At 48.8% G+C, this 21,565-nt stretch overlaps 2 protein-coding genes and 1 long non-coding RNA gene across 3 annotated transcripts; 2 read left to right on the forward strand and 1 right to left on the reverse strand.

Annotated features, from left to right (window-relative positions):
* Nucleotides 1-112: 112 nt before the first annotated feature.
* On the reverse strand, nt 113-1,058 carry LOC142988293 (uncharacterized). Its single transcript, XR_012960577.1, has 3 exons — nt 957-1,058; nt 236-292; nt 113-156 (listed from the first exon to the last, which is right to left on the reverse strand). It is a non-coding gene; the product is annotated as an uncharacterized LOC142988293 (long non-coding RNA).
* A 312-nt stretch (nt 1,059-1,370) lies between these two features.
* On the forward strand, nt 1,371-8,532 carry edem2 (ER degradation enhancer, mannosidase alpha-like 2). The gene is made up of 11 exons (XM_076137425.1): nt 1,371-1,576; nt 2,215-2,325; nt 2,441-2,480; nt 4,360-4,465; nt 4,608-4,733; nt 4,916-5,127; nt 5,216-5,357; nt 5,471-5,595; nt 5,889-6,033; nt 7,500-7,621; nt 7,983-8,532. The coding sequence occupies exons 1-11, from the start codon at nt 1,473-1,475 to the stop codon at nt 8,436-8,438; spliced, it is 1,689 nt and encodes a 562-aa protein (XP_075993540.1). The 5' UTR covers nt 1,371-1,472; the 3' UTR covers nt 8,439-8,532.
* Nucleotides 8,533-10,825: 2,293 nt separating this feature from the next.
* Nucleotides 10,826-16,732, forward strand: LOC142988308 (glioma pathogenesis-related protein 1). Its single transcript, XM_076137429.1, has 7 exons — nt 10,826-11,601; nt 13,560-13,710; nt 13,816-13,883; nt 13,994-14,103; nt 14,200-14,291; nt 14,810-14,832; nt 14,974-16,732. Exons 1-7 carry the CDS (start codon nt 11,281-11,283, stop codon nt 15,301-15,303), a joined length of 1,095 nt encoding a protein of 364 aa, XP_075993544.1. The 5' UTR covers nt 10,826-11,280; the 3' UTR covers nt 15,304-16,732.
* Nucleotides 16,733-21,565: the final 4,833 nt, after the last annotated feature.

A 21,565-nucleotide genomic window follows, 5' to 3' on the forward strand; every position in this document is an offset into this window, starting at 1 on the left:
CATCAAAATACTTTATCAAATTCATCTATTACTTTATCAATAATCTTTTAATCTTGTGTGTGTGTGTCACCCTGTGATGTCAGCAGTCTGGCCCTGGATGCTCCTCAGCAGGTTCTCCTCCTCCTCCTGCTGTGCCTGGAGCTCCATGTGTTTATCCTGTGAAACAAACACAGCGGAGAGGAAGAATCAGAGCGACTCTTTGTTCTCTAGCGAGCTAAAGGTCAAAGGTCTTTACCTTTTTGGAAGAACCTTCAGTGTCTTCTGGTAAAATCCACTGTTTCCTCTAACAGATCTGAATAAGAAAAAGAAATTCCTTTGATTATTTGGAATTGTGTAAAGTAGGGAACAATTCAATACAGATTAACGGCGTCAGACTCTTCAACAGCAGATGATCAGTAATGAATAAATGTGACGTAAATCTATTAGTTTGTATGACATCACTTGGTTAGTTTGATGACATCAGGAATGAGGCGTCACCCAGAGGGGCGGGTCTGAGAGCACCTAGAGGGGCGGGTCTTGCTGTACTGTGGATGTTGGTAAATATGATCCTTTCTTGTATTGTATTCAGGGTTAAAGTGTAAGTGTTCTGTGGATCGATTGTTCGGAGTTCCTCCTTCCCATTTTTACAACTTCAGCTATGGTGTTTGTTTTCAGAACACATTCATAACTTAGTGAACTGTTAAACTCACTCACATATATCACAGGAGCTGCTGGACGTTTGGTGACTGAATGAGAAAATCACAGACTGAAAGTGTTTCAGATGAACGAACCCACCTGGTGCAGAGGGACAATGTAGACAATCAGACTGCAGTTAGTCAGGCTAAGTCAGGCCTCTTACAGTCTGAAGCATCTGAAGCTTTTAGACATTTTTTAATTGTTAAGGTTTCTTATTCATTTGACCTGTTTGATTTAACTTGACTAACGTTTTATTTCGGCTCTCAAACAAACAAACTTACTGATCTTCTAATCTGTTCTTCTCGTTTCTTTCCGCTTGTCTAATGCAGGAGAAGTTGTGTTTTTCTGGTCTCCATGGTAACAGCACGGCGTGATGACGTCAACGTACTAGGGTACCTTCAGGGACTGTCTGAAATAAACGTAAGAGAGCAAATAAAATAGCAATGCTCTGTAATTCACTTTAGTGGAAACTCTCTAATTTAGTTAAGTTTTATTTCCCAAATTGAAATTAATGGAACAAAGTGAATCTTCGTGTGATGAAATGCCTCTGCTTGCTGCTCTGCGGCGTGTGTGTGAGTTCACTCGCAGCTTCAGATGAAGCGGGAGACGTTTCCTCTGATTTGTTTCCTTGATTTACTTCAGTCTTTGAACGCAGCCCAAGTTAGGCTGTTCGTCAGCGCAGTGCACGGCGCATGCGCACTCAGCGGACTTCCTGTTTCCGGGCGGCAGAAGAACATCAGTCAGTGAAGTTTCGCTTCTTTATCGCTCGTTTGTTCGTAGCTCGTGCGCGTGTCGCCATGCGCGCGACCGTGTGTCTCGCGCTGTCCCTCGGTGTCTTTGTGTCTCTGATGAAAGATGCAGCTGGAAGACAAATAACAGAGGAGGACATGGAGACAGCCAGGTAACACACACAGAGAGAGAGAGAGAGAGAGAGAGAGAGACTAACATACACACAGACTAACACACACAGAGCGAGACTAACACACACACACACAAAGAGAGAGACTTGCATACACACAGACAAACAAACACACACAGAGGGACTAACAGAGAGAGAGAGAGAGACAGACACTTTCATACACACAGACTAACACACAGACACACACATGTAACTAAAATCACTCTTCTATTGATGAGGCAACAACTCTAAACACACCAACTTTGTATCTTTTGTTAAATTAATGCTGCAACATGGAAAACAATGAGGGGCCTGAGGGACAGGGGGGGCTGAGTGACACGGACCTGCGGGAAAGGGACCTCAGGGACAGGGTCCTGAGGGACAGGGGCCTCTACAGGTCTCTACAGCCTGAATGTGGTCCACAGGTGTTCTACTATCATCTCCCACTGTCATGGTGGCCTTGTGTGTCTCCATAGAATGAGACAGGTTAGAATGGGGGGTTTTGATTGGCTATTCAAAGTGCAGACGAGGTCATGCTTTAGTGACCCTAACCCCTACTCGGCTTCCTTTCTACAGTCCAATATCACCTCAACCAACAACGTCATTGATTTGTGATCATTTGACTGATTGATTGTCTCCAGACAGCGAGTCAAGTCCATGTTCTACCACGCCTACAACAGTTACCTGGACCATGCCTTCCCCTACGACGAGCTCCGCCCACTCACCTGTGACGGACAGGACACCTGGGGCAGGTAAGATGACATTGTTGTTGGTCAAACATTGTGTCAAATGGACTTAAGTCACTAATTGTGTGTGTGTGTGTGTGTGTGTGTGTGTGCGCGCGTGCGCGCGCGCCTGTGTCCACAGCTTCTCTCTCACGCTGATCGACGCTCTGGACACTCTACTGGTAAGACCTTCATCTGTCAACTCAATGTGAATTTGGTAAATTGCTCTTTTCCTGTTTAGGTTTTTTTTCTTTGGCGTTGAGTTCATGGTTGTGTAAAAATCTGAAGAGGTTAATTTGAAGGTGATGAAGGGGGGTAAGGGTCTGTTGACCCCCATCAGAGCTTTCTGTTCAGAGGCTCTTCAGCTAAAACTTGTTGGTCAGGCTGGACCTCTTGTTGAGCTGCAGGATCTTTACATTACATTACATTACATTAGGGTCATTTAGCAGACGCTTTTATCCAAAGCGACTTCCACTAAGTGTGTTCAACAAAGGTAGATAAAAGAACTTCAGGTCACAAGAAATCGTAAGTGCATTTCCTTCCAAAACCAACAGCTAAGAGCAAAACTAGAGCTAGAGTAGAAGTGCAATAAGTTAGGTACCAAGATGAATGAGAAAAAAGGACAAATTAGAAAACAAATAAGTGCATCAGAAGAGCTAGGACAGAGTAGGTGATGTCCTAAGAGGGAGGATCCGGGCAGTGTTTCTTGAAGAGATGGGTTTTCAGCCTGCGACGAAAGATGGGCAGCGACTCCGCTGTCCTGACATCAGTCGGGAGATCATTCCACCACTGAGGTGCCAGAACAGTGAAAAGCCGTGACCGTGTCGATCGGGCTCAGGGGCCGCTGAGCGCCGGGGCAGCCGGCCGCCTGGAGGCAGCAGAGCGAAGTGGTCGGCCGGGGGTGTAGGGCTTGACCATAGCCTGGAGGTATGAAGGAGCTGTTCCTTTCACTGCCCTGTAGGCTAGCACCAGAGTCTTAAACTGGATGCGAGCAGCTACGGGGAGCCAGTGTAGCGAACGGAGAAGGCAAGTTGTGTGGGAGAACTTGGGGAGATTGAACACCAGACGAGCAGCAACTTTCTGAACAACCTCCAGAGGTCTGATGGCAGACGCCGGGGCGCCAGCAAGGAGGGAGTTGCAGTAGTCCAGGCGGGAGATGACAAGAGCCTGGATCAGCACCTGCGCTGCCTTGTCGGTGAGGAAGGGGCGAATCCTCCGGATGTTGTAGAGGAGGAATCTGCAGGAACGCGTCACCGATGCGATGTTTGCCGAGAACGACAGTTGGTCGTCCAGGGTCACACCCAGATTCCTCGCAGTCCGAGTAGACGTGACCACGGAGTCATCTATGGTGATGGCCAGGTCTCGGTGCGGGCAGCCCTTCCCCGGGAGAAACACCATCTCAGTCTTGTCCAGGTTGAGCTTCAGGTGGTGCTTTGACATCCACCCCGAGATGTCTGCCAGGCAAGCAGCGATGCACGTCTCCACTCGGGTGTCAGAAGGGGGAAATGACAGAATCAGCTGGGTGTCATCAGCATAGCAGTGGTAGGAGAAGTTATGGGAGTGGATAACAGAACCAAGAGATGTTGTGTAGAGGGAGAAAAGAAGAGGGCCCAAGACCGTACATTGCAGAACCCCAGTGGTGAGCCTACGTGGCTTTGAAACAGAACCTCTCAGTGTTACCTGGTAGGAGCGACCTGTCAGGTAGGATGAAAACATGGAGAGTGCAGAAAGGTCCAGGAGAATCAGGACAGAGGAGAGAGAGTTCGCTCTAGCAGTTTGGAGTGACTCGGTCACTGCCAGGAGGGCCGTCCCGGTCGAGTGGCCCACCTTGAAGCCGGACTGGTGGGGGTCCAAGAGGTTATTCTGGTGGAGATACAGGGACAGTTGATTGAAGACAGCACGTTCAAGAGTTTTAGTTTAGAGTCTTTAGCTGGGAGCCTTCACCCCTTCACCCTTTCACTCCTTCACTCCTTCACTTCTTCAACACAACACAGCACAGTAGACATAAGACAGAGACATAAAGACATCGCTGTCCAAAGCTTCCCACTCTGCTGCCTTTAGGTTCTGGGGAACCACACAGAGTTCCAGCGAGTGGCGTCACTCCTGCAGGACACCGTCGACTTTGACATTGATGTCAATGCTTCTGTGTTCGAGACCAACATAAGAGGTAGAAGAAGACTTCTTCTAGTGTTAAAAACATTACCTTGTCTTTATGGTGGAATCATTTTAAGGTGTGTGTGTGTGTGTGTGTGTGTGTGTGTGTGTGTGTGTGTGTGTGTGTGTGTGTGTGCGTGTGCGTGTGCGTGTAGTGGTTGGTGGGCTGCTGTCGGCCCACCTGCTATCCAGCAGAGCAGGTTTGGATCTGGAGCCTGGTTGGCCTTGTTCAGGTCCACTGCTGAGGATGGCTGAGGCTGCTGCCAGGAAACTACTGCCAGGTACACACACACAGACACATACACATTTAGCTGTGTCCTGAACAGGACCCTTTTGGGAGTAATTCCTGTTTTCCAGGGTTTGTGTGGAGTTGAAGTTGAACGTTCATAGCTGTAATGTGGACCAAGGCCAGCAGAGGGCCTGCTGTTCATTGGCTTGTATTGTGAGCTGTAACTGTCCACAGCCTTCCAGACTCCCAGTGGAATGCCGTACGGTACAGTCAACCTGCTGCACGGCGTCAGTCCCACAGAGACGCCTGTCACCTGCACCGCGGGCGTGGGAACCTTCATCCTGGAGTTTGCCACACTGAGCCGACTCACTGGAGATGCAACGTTTGAGAATGCAGCACGACGAGCACTGAGGGCTCTGTGGAAGACCAGATCTGACATTGGACTGGTAATCTCTAGTCTGCCTGTCTTACATCTGCCTGCCTGCCTGCCTGTCTGTCTCTGTGTGTCTTCACTGTTAATCTGTCTGTCCTCAGGTGGGTAACCACATAGACATTGCGTCTAAGAAATGGGTGGCTCAGGACGCAGGGATCGGTGCAGGAGTGGATTCATACTTTGAGTATCTGGTTAAAGGCGCCATCATGCTGCAGGATGAGGAACTGCTCAACATGTTCCTGGGTAAAAACTCCTCTGGAGCATTTTGGTGAAGTTCACTCTCTGTGTTTGTTTGACAGCTTATCCCTCTGACTCTGTGTATGGTTGTCTGTCCGTCTGATCTGTCTCTCTCTCAGAGTATGACAGAGCCATTCAGAACTACACCCGTTTTGATGACTGGTACCTGTGGGTGCAGATGCATAAAGGAACTGTCTCCATGCCTGTCTTCCAGTCTCTGGAGGCCTTCTGGCCTGGTCTGCAGGTATGATAGCGCACACACACACACACACACACACACACACACACACACACACACACACACACACACACACACACACTTCCTGTCTTCAAGCTCATAGAGAAGCTCGGATGTAGTTCATTTCCTTTGGCTTAACTCTCTGTGGCTTGTCTCTCTCTCTGTGTCTCTCTCTCTGTCTCTCTCTCACTGTCTCTCTCGCTCCCTGTCTCTCTCGCTCCCTGTCTCTCTCTCTCTCTCTCTCTCTCTCTCTCTCTCTCTCTCTCTCTCTGTGTCTCTCTCTCTCTGTGTCTTTGCAGTCTCTGCTGGGGAACCTGGACAGTGCAACCAGAACCTTCCAGAATTATTACTCAGTGTGGAGGCAGTTTGGAGGTCTGCCAGAGTTTTACAGCATCCCTCAGGGTTACACAGTGGACAAGAGGGAGGGCTACCCACTGAGACCAGGTCAGGAACTAACTAACTAACTAACTAACTAACCACTGAGACCAGGTCAGGAACTAACTAACTAACTAACCACTGAGACCAGGTCAGGAACTAACTAACTAACTAACCACTGAGACCAGGTCAGGAACTAACTAACTAACTAACCACTGAGACCAGGTCAGGAACTAACTAACTAACTAACTACCCACTGAGACCAGGTCAGGAACTAACTAACTACCCACTGAGACTAGGTCAGGAACTAACTAACTAACCACTGAGACCAGGTCAGGAACTAACTAACTAACCACTGAGACCAGGTCAGGAACTAACTAACTAACTAACCACTGAGACCAGGTCAGGAACTAACTAACCAACTAACTACCCACTGAGACCAGGTCAGGAACTAACTAACTACCCACTGAGACCAGGTCAGGAACTAACTAACTAACTAACTACCCACTGAGACCAGGTCAGGAACTAACTAACTACCCACTGAGACTAGGTCAGGAACTAACTAACTAACCACTGAGACCAGGTCAGGAACTAACTAACTAACTAACTAACTAACCACTGAGACCAGGTCAGGAACTAACTAACTAACTACCCACTGAGACCAGGTCAGGAACTAACTAACTAACTAACTACCCACTGAGACCAGGTCAGGAACTAACTAACTAACTAACTACCCACTGAGACCAGGTCAGGAACTAACTAACTAACTAACTACCCACTGAAACCAGGTCAGGAACTAACTAACTAACTACCCACTGAGACCAGGTCAGGAACTAACTAACTAACTACCCACTGAGACCAGGTCAGGAACTAACTAACTACCCACTGAGACCTGGTCAGGAACTAACTAACTACCCACTGAAACCAGGTCAGGAACTAACTAACTAACTCACTACCCACTGAGACCAGGTCAGGAACTAACTAACTAACTCACTACCCACTGAGACCAGGTCAGGAACTAACTAACTAACTAACTAACTAACTGACTGGCTGGCTGGATGGCTGGCTGTCTGACTGACTGACTTATTAACTAACTAACTAACTACCCACTGAGACCAGGTCAGGAACTGACTGACTGACTGACTGACTAGCTGGCTGGCTGGCTGACTGACTGACTAATTAAGTAACTAACTAACTAACAACCCACGGAGACCAGGTCAGCGACTGACTAACTAACTACCCACTGAGACCAGGTCAGCGACTGACTAACTAACTAACTAACTAACTAACTAACCACTGAGACAAGGTTAGTAACTCACTAACTAACTAACTGGCAGCATTGGAGCTCATTTGAAACTAACTCCTGAGCTCTTTGTTACATGATGTGTGCTGCTTGAAGGTGGTACTAGTTGGTTATTACTAACTGGTTACTTTAAGGTGTCACTGGTTGAACTGCTTACATTAAGGTGTCACTGGTTGAACTGGTTACTTAACTGTGTTACTGGTTAAACAGTTTGTCTTGTCTTTGTCCTCAGAGTTAATAGAAAGTGCCATGTACTTGTTCAGGGCAACAGGTGACCAAACCTACCTGCAGCTGGGCCTGGATGCTCTAGAGTCCATAGAGCGAATCACCAAGACCCCCTGTGGATACGCCAGTGTAAGACCTGTCTGTCTCACTGTCTCTCACAGTCTGTCTTAGTGTCTCTCTCTCTCTATGTCTCTCTCTGTCTCACTGTCTGTCTTAGTGTCTGTCTCACTGTCTGTCTCACTGTCTGTCTCACAGTCTGTCTCACTGTCACGTCATGCATTTTTAGTTTGTTTATTAAATTATTGCCAATTTTGAAAATTGTTTTCCACAACTTAAAAATGTAAACTTGAGAAACTGATCAGATTGATGAGTTATTAGTATTTAAAGAAAGATTTGGAATGAAAGAAAATGTTTGATACTTTCATAGTTAATGAGCATAGATTTTCTCAAATCTGATGGAAATGATTGATTATGGATTATTGATTTCCAGGTCAAAGATCTGCGAGACCACCAGCTGGATAACAGGATGGAGTCCTTCTTCCTCGCTGAGACCATCAAGTACCTTTACCTGCTCTTTGACCCCACCCACTTCTTGCATGGAGGTGGGATGGAGGGCGGGGCTTCGTGGGAGGAGGGGGGCAAGGGGGGGCGGTGCGTTCTCGGGGCGGGGGGGTTCATCTTTAACACGGAGGCCCACCCGCTGGACCCCGCCGCTCTCCACTGCTGCAGCCGCCACAACCTGGACCGCCAGGAGCTCCGCCACATCCTGCTCACCAATCACCTGAAACCGCCGCCCACCCCTGTAGAAGGCCCTCCTCCTGGCCAATCGGAGAGCATCGTTCTGAAACCCGGAGAAAGGAGAAGCTCCCCTCTGCTGTCGTGTCCTGTTCAGCCATTCAGCGCTCGACTCGCCGTCTTGGGACAAATGTTCACAGACGACACCTGACAGCTGCACACTTTGACCTTTGACCTTCACTTCCATCTTCATGTGACTGTGTGGCTCTAATTTAAAGTAAAAATTATATTTTTATTTATGCAAAGATTGTGAGAGTTTCTGTTTTTTGTCTTCAAACCCAAAAACCCAAACTTCTCTCCCCTCTCCTCTGCTCCTCTCCTCTTCTCCTCTCTTCTCCTCACAGTTGTGTAACCCCCCCTCCCTCTCTGGGTGTGTCTCTGGATTCATCTTCATAGATGACTCCATCATGACTAGCTGTGTGTGTGTGTGTGTGTGTGTTGAGTTTGTTACAAACAGATTAGAAAAGCTGAAAACTTCCTCCTCCTCCGCTGTCTTCTGTTGTTCTCTTGTGTTTGAGGGGATTTATCAAAGTGTTCAAACCAGGGAAGAGAGCGACCCTGATCCACACAGAGCAGTGAGAGCAGAGCAGAGAGCAGTGAGACCATCAGACCTGAGAGCAGTGAGACCATCAGACCTGAGAGCAGTGAGACCATCAGACCTGAGAGCAGTGAGACCATCAGACCTGAGAGCAGTGAGACCATCAGACCTGAGAGCAGTGAGACCATCAGACCTGAGAGCAGTGAGACCATCAGACCTGAGAGCAGTGAGACCATCAGACCTGAGAGCAGTGAGACCATCAGACCTGAGAGCAGTGAGACCATCAGACCTGAGAGCAGTGAGACCATCAGACCTGAGAGCAGTGAGACCATCAGACCTGAGCCGCTGGGCGTCAGTCACTAAGGAGAGACGTCAACTTCCTCTACCAATGATGTCATCACTGACCATGTGTACAACCAACAGGTTCAACCAACAGAGGAGGATGGTGTGTGCGTGTGTGTTAGGGTGTGGACCCTGTTAGCTATTCACAGTGCAATCGAGCCAAATCTCTCTCTCACACACACACACACACACACATACTCGGCTCATCTGCAACCCATTAGCCGCCAGTCAATGACAACAGAATCACATGGGCGAGGCTCTCTCTCTCACACACACACACACACTCAGTCACATAGTGTTCACATGATGTATGGATCTGTGTGTGTGGGTGTGTGTGGGGAACATCTGGCTCTGTCCACCATCAGTCCCAGTATGATTCTACTAAAATTTCCATCATGCAAATGTCACTAAAGGGGAATTCCTCCTCCTCCTCCTCTTCATCTTAGTCCAGCTGGTTCTCTTTGCATGATCCTTTAAATCTTTTATTTTACTAACCTTTGTGTTCAGTGAGTGGAGTGTTCTGATTGGCTGTTAGTGTGGTTGATTGTTAGGTCTTATTTGACCTCATGGCCTCTGAGTTATTTGAGTTTGTCTGTAGCGCCACCTACAGGCTAAAGGACGCCGCTCTGAAGACGAGCAGCTTTAGAGCCTAATTCCCACTTTGACTCCATTTTGTATAATAGACTTGACGGAGGCCGGACAGGAAGTTGATAAGTCAGGGACTTCCTGTGAGATGAAGTTTGTTTCTCAAGGTGAATTTGTGCTCGTTTGTCACAAACATGCGATCGCGTTTACAGAGGCCACGCCCACAACTTTACAAACCAAATGTGCCGCAAAACAAATGTGACACCAGGTTTTTACAGAAAATGTTCTTAATGTGTCAACACTTGTCAATCAAAGCTCAGCCGAAAGAAACTCACTGAGGTCAGAGGTCAGCATCTTGTAAAGATTGGACTTATTATTTATTATTATTTCAGGAAAGAAAACAAGAACAACTTTCTGAATATAAAATACTGTGTGTGTGAGTGTGTGAGTGTGTGTTCAGCTTTGAACATACACACATCACATCATAACACACACACCCAGCGCACCCAAGGGCTCACATCTCTCTGTACAACACATTCCTCAGTGTGCGTGTGTGTGTGTGTGTGTGTGCTGCTGTGAAACTGAATCCAGCAGGGTCCCGTCTGCTCCAGAACACTTCCTCATGTCCACAGGGACAATCTGCACACAAAGACAACACACTGCTCCAAACCATCCAACGTGTCAAACCACACCAGCAGAGACCCAGTGAACCCACAGAAACCCCCCAACACAGCCAGGACCAGAAGTTCAAACCCCTCAAACCAACAACAGAGCTGTGACATCATCTCTCACCTCCCATCAGCTGATTCTGTCTGACGGAACTGCAGGCAGGAAAGTTGTTTTGCTTTATGGCAGGAAGTTATGCAAAGTTCTACCAAGTGTGATGACTCATCTATTCTATTTGATCCTTTGACAGGAAACTGATTTGTGTCGTCTTGGTAACTGGTTTCAGCTGAGACTTGGGCGGGGCTTCTCAGGTTGGTCTTTCTCTCTGGCTCCGCCTCCACATTTGGGCCACCAGGGGTTGATCTTCTTTGGTCCTTTATTTTGTATTCTGTACCACTGCAGTTTGTGTGTGTGAGGCCTTTCTACCTGATCCAGACCCGAGCCAGACCACCAAGTTAGACCGAGTTAGACCAAGTCCCTCTGACGGACAGAGAGGGACACAGAGGGATGGGGAGGCCGAGGGTTGGAGGGGTGTTGTGTTTGTGCGTACCAGTCAGTGCAGTGTGAAATGGGAGCTGTGTGTGTGTGTGTGTCTGTGTGTGTGTGTGTGTGTGAGGGGAGGATCCCCTCTCTTAAAGCTGCTCAGAAAGACAGAGACCAGCAGAGCTGAGAGAGGCACAGAGGAGGGAACACACACTCACACACACTTCAGGAAGATACACAAACACACACACAAAGACAAGAGGCCTATTGAAAAGGATAAACACACACACACACATATGCACAACTGTTAGTCACTCAAATACACTGTTAGACTGTTGGACAACCTGAGGAAATATCTCCTAGGACTGAGTTTCCCATCATGCAGCGGAGGAGCCTCTCAGAGCTGCAGGGGGTCCCTCTCCAGCAGGAGACCTCCACCCTGGGGACCGCCCAGAGACGCGTCTCTGTCCTGAGCTCAGCTCTTGGTTCACTGCCTCAGAGCTCCAAGGTGAGAAGGTGGTCTGTCCGCTGTCTGTGCCCACAGAAGAGAGCCCCTCTGTGGGCATGGCTGCTGCTGGGTGTCCTGCTGGTTCCTGGAACCTTGAGCTTTCTGACGGAGGAGCAGGAGGAGCTGCTGGTGGAGCTCCATAACCACTACAGAGGACAGGTTTCACCCCATGCCTCTGCCATGCTGCCTCTGGTAAGCCGGGTCTCTGCTGTATGCCTTTGGTTTTTGTGAACAGATGTCTTTTTTTTTCCCTTAAACAATTCTGGTTTTGTTGCCAGTTGAGTTCAGTTATAAAGGTGCTACAGAGTGAACCGGCTGGCTTTTCCACATGTTTGGAGGAATGATCCACATCTCATGATGTCATCATGGTTCCCACTTCAGTTTGTACTTTTCTGCTTCAAACTAATTTACTTTTAACATTTAAGTTCAACTGCATAATCGTCCCTTTGCATGAAATGATGTGAGTAAGTTTAGTGATGAAGATGAGCAGTAAACATGGCTCAGCTCTTCATCATGTTTGCTCTCTAATAGAGGAATGAGCCCCATCATGTTCTAATAGAGCATTCAGACAAACATGACTCAGCTCAACCTGAGCTCAGCTGATGATAACAGGAACTAGAGTTACCATAGTAACTACAGGCGGTGGGCCCAACATGTCCTCTCCCTCTCCTCTTCTGTTCTCCAGCAGCTCCTCTGCTGCACAGCTCCCTTTGCTCCTCTTCTTCACATGTGGACCCTCAGACGTCTTCACTCTTCCTCTCCCTGTCCTCTTCCTCTGCAGTTCTCAAGTCGTGCTGTTGCTTTGTGTCTAGTAGAGCTGTAACTTCTTGTTCTCTTCTTCAATTCAACACCTCATGCTTCTGGAAACATCCGTCACCTCCAACCAGGACATCAGATAGAGACCTTATGTCCTATGTAACCATGGAGACACACTCTGGTTATGTCTCATTCTGTGTAACACAAAATCCCCTTCTAGTGATTATAAAAATATGTTTGTTGTGATTTGGAGTTTTGCCCATTTTTTATTTCACAACTTTATCAGGAATCAATCGTCCCTATGTTACAGCAGGTTGTCATGGCTCCTTCCTCTTCCTCACACAGCCTCATGTTAACACATTCCTCTACTCTGACACAAAACACAAATGTGATTTTGTCACTGAGGGTCATTGTGCAGAAGACCTCAGCGAATTCCAGACAAAAGGCATTGTGGGTAATAGCAAGGTCAACACACACAACACACTTTCACCAAGTTTCACCATTTGATGTGAAAAATAATTTCACATCATTTTGCTCAGTTGGACCCCTGAGGATAAACCTGTTCAGCCAGGAGCTCACCTGAGGGGTCTCCAGGTGACCCGAGGGGTCTCCAGGTGACCTGAGGGGTCTCCAGGTGACCCGAGGGGTCTCCAGGTGACCCGAGGGGTCTCCAGGTGACCTGAGGGGTCTCTAGGTGTCATGTTGGAAAAGCTTTCTGAACAAGCTGCAGCTGCCTTAAGCTTTGTGACCTTTATGGCAAGAACACGTTATCTGTGTCTGGCTTTGTGTTGAGGTCGGCTGATTCTGTAACCAGATTCCTGGTTTGCTTTTGGTTTTAAAGACAGATTTAAGATTTAAGATACTTTATTAAGTCATTTTGCATGCAATTCACAGCAAATCACATGCAATTGAAATTTATCTTGGACCCCCTCATATCACACACACACAAACACATGCATCACAGAGGGGGTGCAGGGCAGCCATTATACGGCGCCCGTGGAGCACGGTGAGGGGTTCGGTGCCTTGCTCAAGGGCACCTCGGCAGTGCCCTTGAGGCAAACTGGCAACTCTCCAGCTGTCAGTCCACTTTCTTGGTCAATACGGGACTCGAACCGGCGACCCTCCGGTTCCCAAGCTGAATCCCCTATGGACTGAGCTACTGCCGCCCCAGGAAGTGGAGGTGTGAGCTAATGTTTAGCTTTTCACACCAGAGATAATGAACTCAGTTTTGTCTTATTTAGTTGAGGTGACTGACAGCTGCCCATCAGGACAATGAGAGAAATAAGATCTTTGATCACACAGATCAGATCTTTGTGGTATGGTTGAGGTGGCTTTCGGCTGGGTTCCAGTTAGCTACTGATTGTCGTTGTTCTGATCTCTGATTGGCTGTGCAGAAATGGGACGCCAGCCTTAAAATGATCGCAGAGGGATACGCTGCTAAGTGTCACTGGAGTCACAACCCGGAGCTGGAGGAGACCGGGGAGAACCTGTTTGCTGGGACCGGACCCCTGGACCTGCGGGTGGCTTTGGAGCAATGGTTCATGGGTAAACGAGGTCCTCAGTGACATCAGCTGCTGTGCTCTGATGTCATCACCTTGACTAATAATCAATCAGTGTAATCAATTATGCATCATGTGATCGTTCCCTCAGAATACCTTAACTACGACTATCACAACAACAGCTGCCATGACGACAAGATGTGTGGACACTACACACAGGTAAGACACACACACATAGACACACATTTCTAGTAATGTAACACACACTAACAATGTGTGTGTGTGTGTGTGTGTGTGTGTGTGTGTGTGTGTGTGTGTGTGTGTATTAGATGGTGTGGGCAGACACACATCGTGTCGGTTGTGCGTTTCACCTCTGCAGCACCATGGAAGGACTCGACTGGGGGAGAGCTTCCTTCCTCGTCTGTAACTACTACCCAGCGTGAGTACTGAGTACTCCTGCTGGACTCATGAGGTCATCTGCGTGACTGCAACAGTCTGCTGTAACGTGTGTGTGTGTGTGTGTGTGTGTGTGCAGAGGGAACTATGAGGACGAGAAGCCGTATCAAGAAGGTGATTCGTGCTCCAGATGTCCTGAGAACCTTCAGAAATGTGAAAACAAACTGTGTGGTACGTAAACGAGAGAGAGAGAGAGAGAGAGAGAGAGAGAGAGAGAGAGAGGGAGGTCAGTCCCTCTACCTGCACTGTAGGAGGAACTTCTTTAAGCCTCCTAAGCTTCAACATCTAAACATCCACCAACCAATCAGAGCGCAAGATAAACATCTCAGTCTCAGGTCTGAACAAGCAACAGTAAGACCACACACACACACGCACATATGCTCACTTAAAGAAACACACACATAGAAACTCATGTACACACACACACATATGCGAACATACAACTACAAAGTGAGTGTAGTGAGTCCGTTTGTCCAGCCGGCCAATCAGCAAAACTGTAAACTGTGGGAGTACTTCAAACTTCCTGTTTTCACTCAGTGTGCACAAGTACAGCAGCAAGGTTGGATCAATGTGTTTTGTCTTCATTTCTTTTGCTCAACATCACAGTCAACGTCTCAATGAGCTTTACAGCCAGAGAGTTACTCTGTGGAACCAAAGGTCTGAAGGAACTTCTTCTGTGTTTTGTCCAGTGGCTGACAATGAGGAGGAGGAGGTGGAGGAGGAGGAGGTGGTGGAAGTGGAGGAGGAGGAGGAGGAGGAGGGGGAGGGGGAGGAGGAGGAGGTGGTGGAAGTGGAGGAGGAGGAGGAGGAGGGGGAGGGGGAGGAGGAGGATGAGGAGGAGGAGGAGGAGGAGGAGGAGGAGGAGGAGGAGAAGAATATGAAAGTTGTTCCTCCTCCTGCAACATCTAAACCCCTCACCCAGTTTGAAGCTGCTCCTCATCAAAGTACTCCAAGAACAACGACAACCTTCTCCTCCATAGACCCCATCATCCCGCACCTCGACCACCCCAGACCACCAGGAGAGGAGGAGAAGCGGGAGGAAGGTGAAGATGAGGAGGAGAAGAGAAAGAAATATGAAGAAGAAGAGCCCAGAGACAGGAGGAGGATGAAGAGCAGCTCTTCATCTTCATCTCTGTCTGTGCTTCTAGTCAGTCTGACTGCCATCCTCATCCTCACCCTGTGACGGACAGAAGTTGTTGTTTTTCAGTACAGGCAAAAAGCACTGAAAAATATTTGAGCAACATCTTAAAATGAAATTATGGCCACGCCCTTAAAGGTGGAGTCTAACATAAACCAATGTGTGAATGTTCTCAGTCATCCAGGCCCTGGTATCCAAGGGAGGTTCATTTTCAGGCAACTGGACTTGGTAGTAAAAGCTTTAAGATGTTCTCTTGCTCTCTTCTGAGGGGCTCCTTGGGGACTGACTGACTGGCAGGGATTCAAGTGAGCGGGCCAAAGACAAGGAGCACAAACATCTGGAGAGGCCCCTTAAAGCTTGTGGATACCCGAACTGGCCCTTTGTGAAAATGAGAAGAAACCAGAAAGAACACCAGTACTGTTTGTCTGTATGTGTCGGGAGGATCTGAGAGCATCCTTCAAAGTAAGAGTCTGAGAGAAACTGACCTTCCAAACACAAGAACAATAACCTTGTGTACGCAGTCCAATGTCCAAATGTCTTTGGAGGACTAATCAGGAGTATCAACGACCCTGATAATGACGCTGCAGAGGTTGAATGCTGGGAATCCTGCTGGTCAGTCAGAAAGGAAGAAGCCCTATGGATGAGAGGAGAAACATCTTTGAGCTTTAAGAACAATGTCCATGTGACTGAGAATGAAGCGTCCTTGGAAAATGTTTGAACCAATGAACTTAACAAATTAAACATTCGAGTTTCATCAGCTTTAGCACGCTGTATGACTTCATCATGGACACTGCAGGTCGTCTTCTCTTCTGTGGTGTGAAGTGTCATTTCCTAAAATGAAATCATCCAGGTAAACACATTCCTAACAAAGGATGAAATGAAGAAATGATCTGATGAATCACTTTCAGTCGTCTCTAACGACAACCAATCAGTGCCTTTGTCACCAATAACCTGACTTCCAGCCAATCACATTGCACTTCATCAGCTATTGTTTACATTCCAAGGCCCTTATGGGGTGAGGACCTACAATGTTGATCAGAGATTAATACTCTTAATCATGAGCTTATCTGTGTATTGATTTCCTTTCATTTGTTCATAAGGTCTGCATAACATTTCTCCCCTCCGCTAAATGTAAACATCAAACCTTCAATATTCAGCCAATGACATCAGATGTTATGAGTACACATGAATATAAACTCAGGGCCCATAAACAACACCAAAGTGCTTTATTTATTTCTTACACCTTTACCTGAAAACTGGGTGTGAATAATTAAAAACATCACAAACTGGAATTTATTTGCTTTAAGAAAAGGAATCATCACTAAACAGTCAAATGCTTGTTTGTGTTGATGATGTCATCAAACTGGACTAAACTTTATATGTATGAGATAATATGTAAGATTAAATTACTAATTCACACACACGTCAGCATGTATGTGTGTCACATGTGTGTCATGTCACATGTTTCCTCTGTGCTGTCCATCCTTTAGTCGATGTTTAATAAAGAAAATAAGAAATAGCTTTTTGTTTGTTTATGCATAATTAAAAACATCACGAGAGGAGGAGAAAAGAAAGGGGGGAGTGAGGACACACACACAGACAGACACACACAAACACACACACTTTCAGGCAGATGGTGGAGAGAAAGAGAGAGAGGAGAGAAAAACACTGATGCTGCTCTGAGCCACAGCCAATCACAGCCGCCCCCACCGCCCCCCCCCCCCCCCCCCCCCCCCCACACACACACACACATCCATCCTCTTAGCCAATCACAGCATCCCCCTCTTTTCTGCCTCGTTCGCCCACTCACTGAGAGAGAGGGAAAGACAGAAAGAGAAGAAATGCAATGGAGATATTATTCACACTGTGGAATCATGGGAGCTGTAGTTTCCTGGCAGGAAGCCATCTGATTGGCTGAGGACCGCTGAGGATTGTGGGAATTGAGGTTCAGCGAGCAGACGCAGCAATGTGACCTGGTGGGCGGTCGAGGCTGGACCAACTCTGCTGCTCTCCCTCTCTTTACACTCATTCATTCTTCAGTCTCTCCCTCCCTCCCTCTCTTTATCACTCTCACTCACTCTCTCTCTCTCATTCTTTGGCTTATTCTTCTGGAATTCCTAATTCTTTCTCTTTCATTCCTCCATCTTCCTCTCTCTCTGTATGCTAGAGGAAAAGTACGATGGGCTGTCGTCTCACTCGGACAAAGGTAAGAGAGAGAGAGACAGACAGACAGACAGAGAGAGAGGGGGGGGAAGAGATGGATGGATGGACAGGATGTGATGGCTGCTGAGATGACACACACACGAACACACTCTTACCTAGAGGCTGAAGGCTAGAAGCTTTTATCTGTGTGTGTGTGTGTGTGTGTGTGTGTGTGTGTGTGTGTTGGTTGGTTCAGTGGACGTCTGTGCAGCATCACCACACAACAACACTGCTACAGCCATCAATCAATAATCAATTCATAATAACCAGAGACAGAGAGAGACGGGGGGGGGGGAGAGAGACAGAGTGAGAGTGAGACAGACCGACAGACAGACAGACAGACAGAGAAAGAGAGAGAGACAGAGAGATGTAGAGAGGGGGGCAGAGAGAGAGAGAGGGAAAGAGAGAGAGAGACAGAGAGAGAGAGAGAGAGAGAGAGAGAGAGAGATGAATCAGTTTGTGTTACTGTCAAAGTGTAGTGAAGTGTGAATACTTCAGGCTACAGCACTTTTTGTGTGTGTGTGTGTGCTTGTGTGTGTGTGTTTGTGTGTGTGCTTGTGTGTGTGTGTTTGTGTGTGTGTGCGTGTGTGTGCGTGTGTGTGCGTGTGTGTGCGTGTGTGTGCGTGTGTGTGCGTGTGTGTGTGTGTGTGTGTGCGTGTGTGTGTGACCTACATCAACACTGACCTCATGATGTAAAGTCTGAATGATCAGTGTTTCACGTCTTTAACGAGCTCTGACAGTCAAATAAACTTTTCCTGTGTTGACGTTTTTTGTAAAATCAGGCTAAGGGTCATGACCTCCCTCACCACCGACACCAGGGGGAGCTGCACTTCCTGGATGAATATGGACAACCAATCTCTGTGCGGATGGAGGAGAGAAGGGGGCGGGGCTACAGGAGGAGGCATTCCCAATGTGTGATGGAGTGCAGCGGTCAAACAGAACAACAATGGGACGTCCTGAGAGCTCTGGGCCTGATGGACAGACAGGGAGGACACAGAGACAGCTTTAGCCCCAGGTAAGGACTCACACTGAACCGGACACACTCACAGGCTTGGAACACAAAGGACTGAGACACATGGGAGTGAGACACAGGGGAGTGAGACACAGGGGAGTGAGACACAGAGGAGTGAGACACAGGGGAGTGAGGCACAGGGGCGTGAGACACAGGGGAGTGAGACGCAGAGGAGTGGGACACAGAGGAGTGAGACGCAGAGGAGTGAGACACAGAGGAGTGAGACACAGGGGAGTGAGACACAGGGGCGTGAGACACAGGGGAGTGAGACACAGGGGAGTGAGACACAGAGGAGTGAGATGCATGGGAGTGAGACACAGAGGAGTGAGACATATGGGAGTGAGACACAGAGGAGGGAGACACATAGGAGTGAGACATGTGGGGTGAGACACAGAGGAGTGAGGCATGGTGGGGTGAGACACATGGTGTGAGACATATGGGGTGAGACACAGAGGAGTGAGATGCATGGGGTGAGACACCGGGGTGAGGTACGATGGAGTGAGACACAGAGGAGTGAGACACAGAGGAGTGAGACACAGAGGAGTGAGACACGGAGGAGTGAGGCACAGAGGAGTGAGACATATGGGAGTGAGACACAGAGGAGTGAGATGCATGGGAGTGAGACACAGAGGAGTGAGACATATGGGAGTGAGACACAGAGGAGGGAGACACATAGGAGTGAGACATGTGGGGTGAGACACAGAGGAGTGAGGCATGGTGGGGTGAGACACATGGTGTGAGACATATGGGGTGAGACACAGAGGAGTGAGATGCATGGGGTGAGACACCGGGGTGAGGTACGATGGAGTGAGACACAGAGGAGTGAGACACAGAGGAGTGAGACACAGAGGAGTGAGACACGGAGGAGTGAGGCACAGAGGAGTGAGACACAGAGGAGTGAGACACAGAGGAGTGAGGCACATAGGAGTGAGACACAGGGGAGTGAGACGCATAGGAGTGAGACGTAGAGGAGTGAGACACAGAGGAGTGAGACACATAGGAGTGAGACGTAGAGGAGTGAGACACAGAGGAGTGAGACACAGAGGAGTGAGACACAGAGGACCTGGGGAGTGTCACAGTGGTTGTTAATATTCAGGAGTTCTGATGAATAATATGAATATTCCCATAAACAATGACACGTGTTCTCTACGTCACGCCTGTAACGCCCCCCCCCCCCCTCCCCCCTCACTCTAGCCACTACTATGGTCACATGACTGTGGCACCTGACCTGTACTCCACCACCCTGATGATATCACCTGACGTCTATCCACCCAATGGCTACCTGCCTAGACTGTCAGGTGACCAGCAGACAGGAAGTCACTACCTGCCAAGTGTGTCCTACAGCTTAGACCACCTGGACAGACTGGACTACCAGGTCGGACACTTGGTCCCAATCTAATCTAATCTCATCTCAAATAATCTTATCTAGTTTAATGTAATTTGCTGTCAGAAATGCTTCCCCTGGTTTATGTTCTGGTCCTTCTCCTTCCTCTAGGGGGCAGACATGTTTCCCTTTCAGCCAAACTCAGAGAGCTGTCTGATTGGCTGTTACAGCACAGAGGGGGTGGAGCCTCAGGGTTTTCCCACACAGGTACCACATGTGATCTGTTGTATGATACTGTACATACATGTGATATGTTGGTTGACAGTCGGACTCACTCCTCTCTTGCTCCCCCTGCAGGCAGACCTCCATCCTGCCTGGCGGTCTAATCGTCCTCTGGGCTTCCTTCCTCTCAGCGAGCTGGACAGCGGGCTGGGCTGCGGCCCCGACAGCCCCCAGCACCGCACGGTGCTCTCCGAAGCCGAGACGGATGCCATGTCGTCGCTGCCGGGCCACACCCCCTCTTCACAAGGCTCCTCCTCCTCCTCCGAGTCGCTGATCTCCTCTGAACTCAGCGACTCCGGCTTCCACAGCGTCAGCACCGGGGAGCACAGACGATTCCACAAGATCCATCGACACGCCCACCACCTGCGCTCAGGTACGGAGGAACGGTCGCTCTGGTCCTTCCTGTGTCTCTGCCATTGCCCTTGAGCATGGCATTAGGCTGTATTGCCCCCCAGGTGTTGCACTGATATTCTTGTTACCATGACAATAAAGGCTTCTTCTTCCTCTAAGGCCACTCCCCCCGGGAGCAGAGAGGCCGCTGGGATTTGGAGTCCATCCCTGAAACGACGCCAGTGAGCCACACCGCTGCCCCACAGCCGTCGCACTGCACTGTGGGTAACAGCACGACCACAACAGTTCACTTCCACAGAGCTGAGCGGAGCCCCATCTTACCTCGGCAGCGCTCGCCACCTTCACCTGCCACTGGTACGTAAGGCTTCACAGCAGGAAACCTGTTTGTCTCAGCGACTAACACACTTTCACACACACACACACACACACACACACACACACACACACACACTAAAAAGTGAAAGTTTGAAAGTTTGTGATGTAAACCAGTAAACATGATTGGGTGTAAAGATAATCCTTTATACACAAAGTAAAGTGTTAAAGTAAAGAGTTTATACTAATGAGCAGTACATGGCTGCAGATCATTTTAACCCTTCGATGGCGCCATCATGCAGTTTGTTGTCACACTTCTGTTGTTAGATTGGCGGAGCTCAGCAGCAAAACTGGAACCACTTTCTCTCTTTCTGTCCAGGCTGTCGTACTGAGCCCTGCCAGCGGAGGGCGCTGTGGCTGGAGCAGCAGCGGGGAGGAGGCAGAACAATCAACACGCCGGGGCGGAGTCAAACCATCACAGACCTTAGTGAAGGCCGGCGGTGGCGCAGAGCCAGTCACCCTGACATGAGCGAGCCCTGCAGGGTCCAGAGCAGCAGCACCCTGGGGCCCCGGTGCAGAGCCAGGTTCCCCACCAGCCTACCCAGTACTGACAGAAACAGTCACCATAACAACAGAGAGGACGACTCACTTTCCAAGAGTCCCGGCTCGGCCTCCAGCGGCGCCTCAGACTGCAGAGGCTTTCAGACTCTGGGGAATCACACCCGCAACCCTGAAGGTTCTTCTGTTCCTCTCTACAGCACACTGGCTGCTCCACCTTGCGGTCCGCGCTCTCCTCCCTCTCCACGCTCCAGGCTATCCAGTCA

Source organism: Genypterus blacodes, unplaced genomic scaffold (assembly GCF_046128005.1).
Source record: "Genypterus blacodes isolate CSIRO-AG114 ecotype Tasmania unplaced genomic scaffold, CSIRO-AGI_Gbla_v1 ptg000310l_1, whole genome shotgun sequence".
Lineage (NCBI taxonomy): Eukaryota > Metazoa > Chordata > Actinopteri > Ophidiiformes > Ophidiidae > Genypterus > Genypterus blacodes.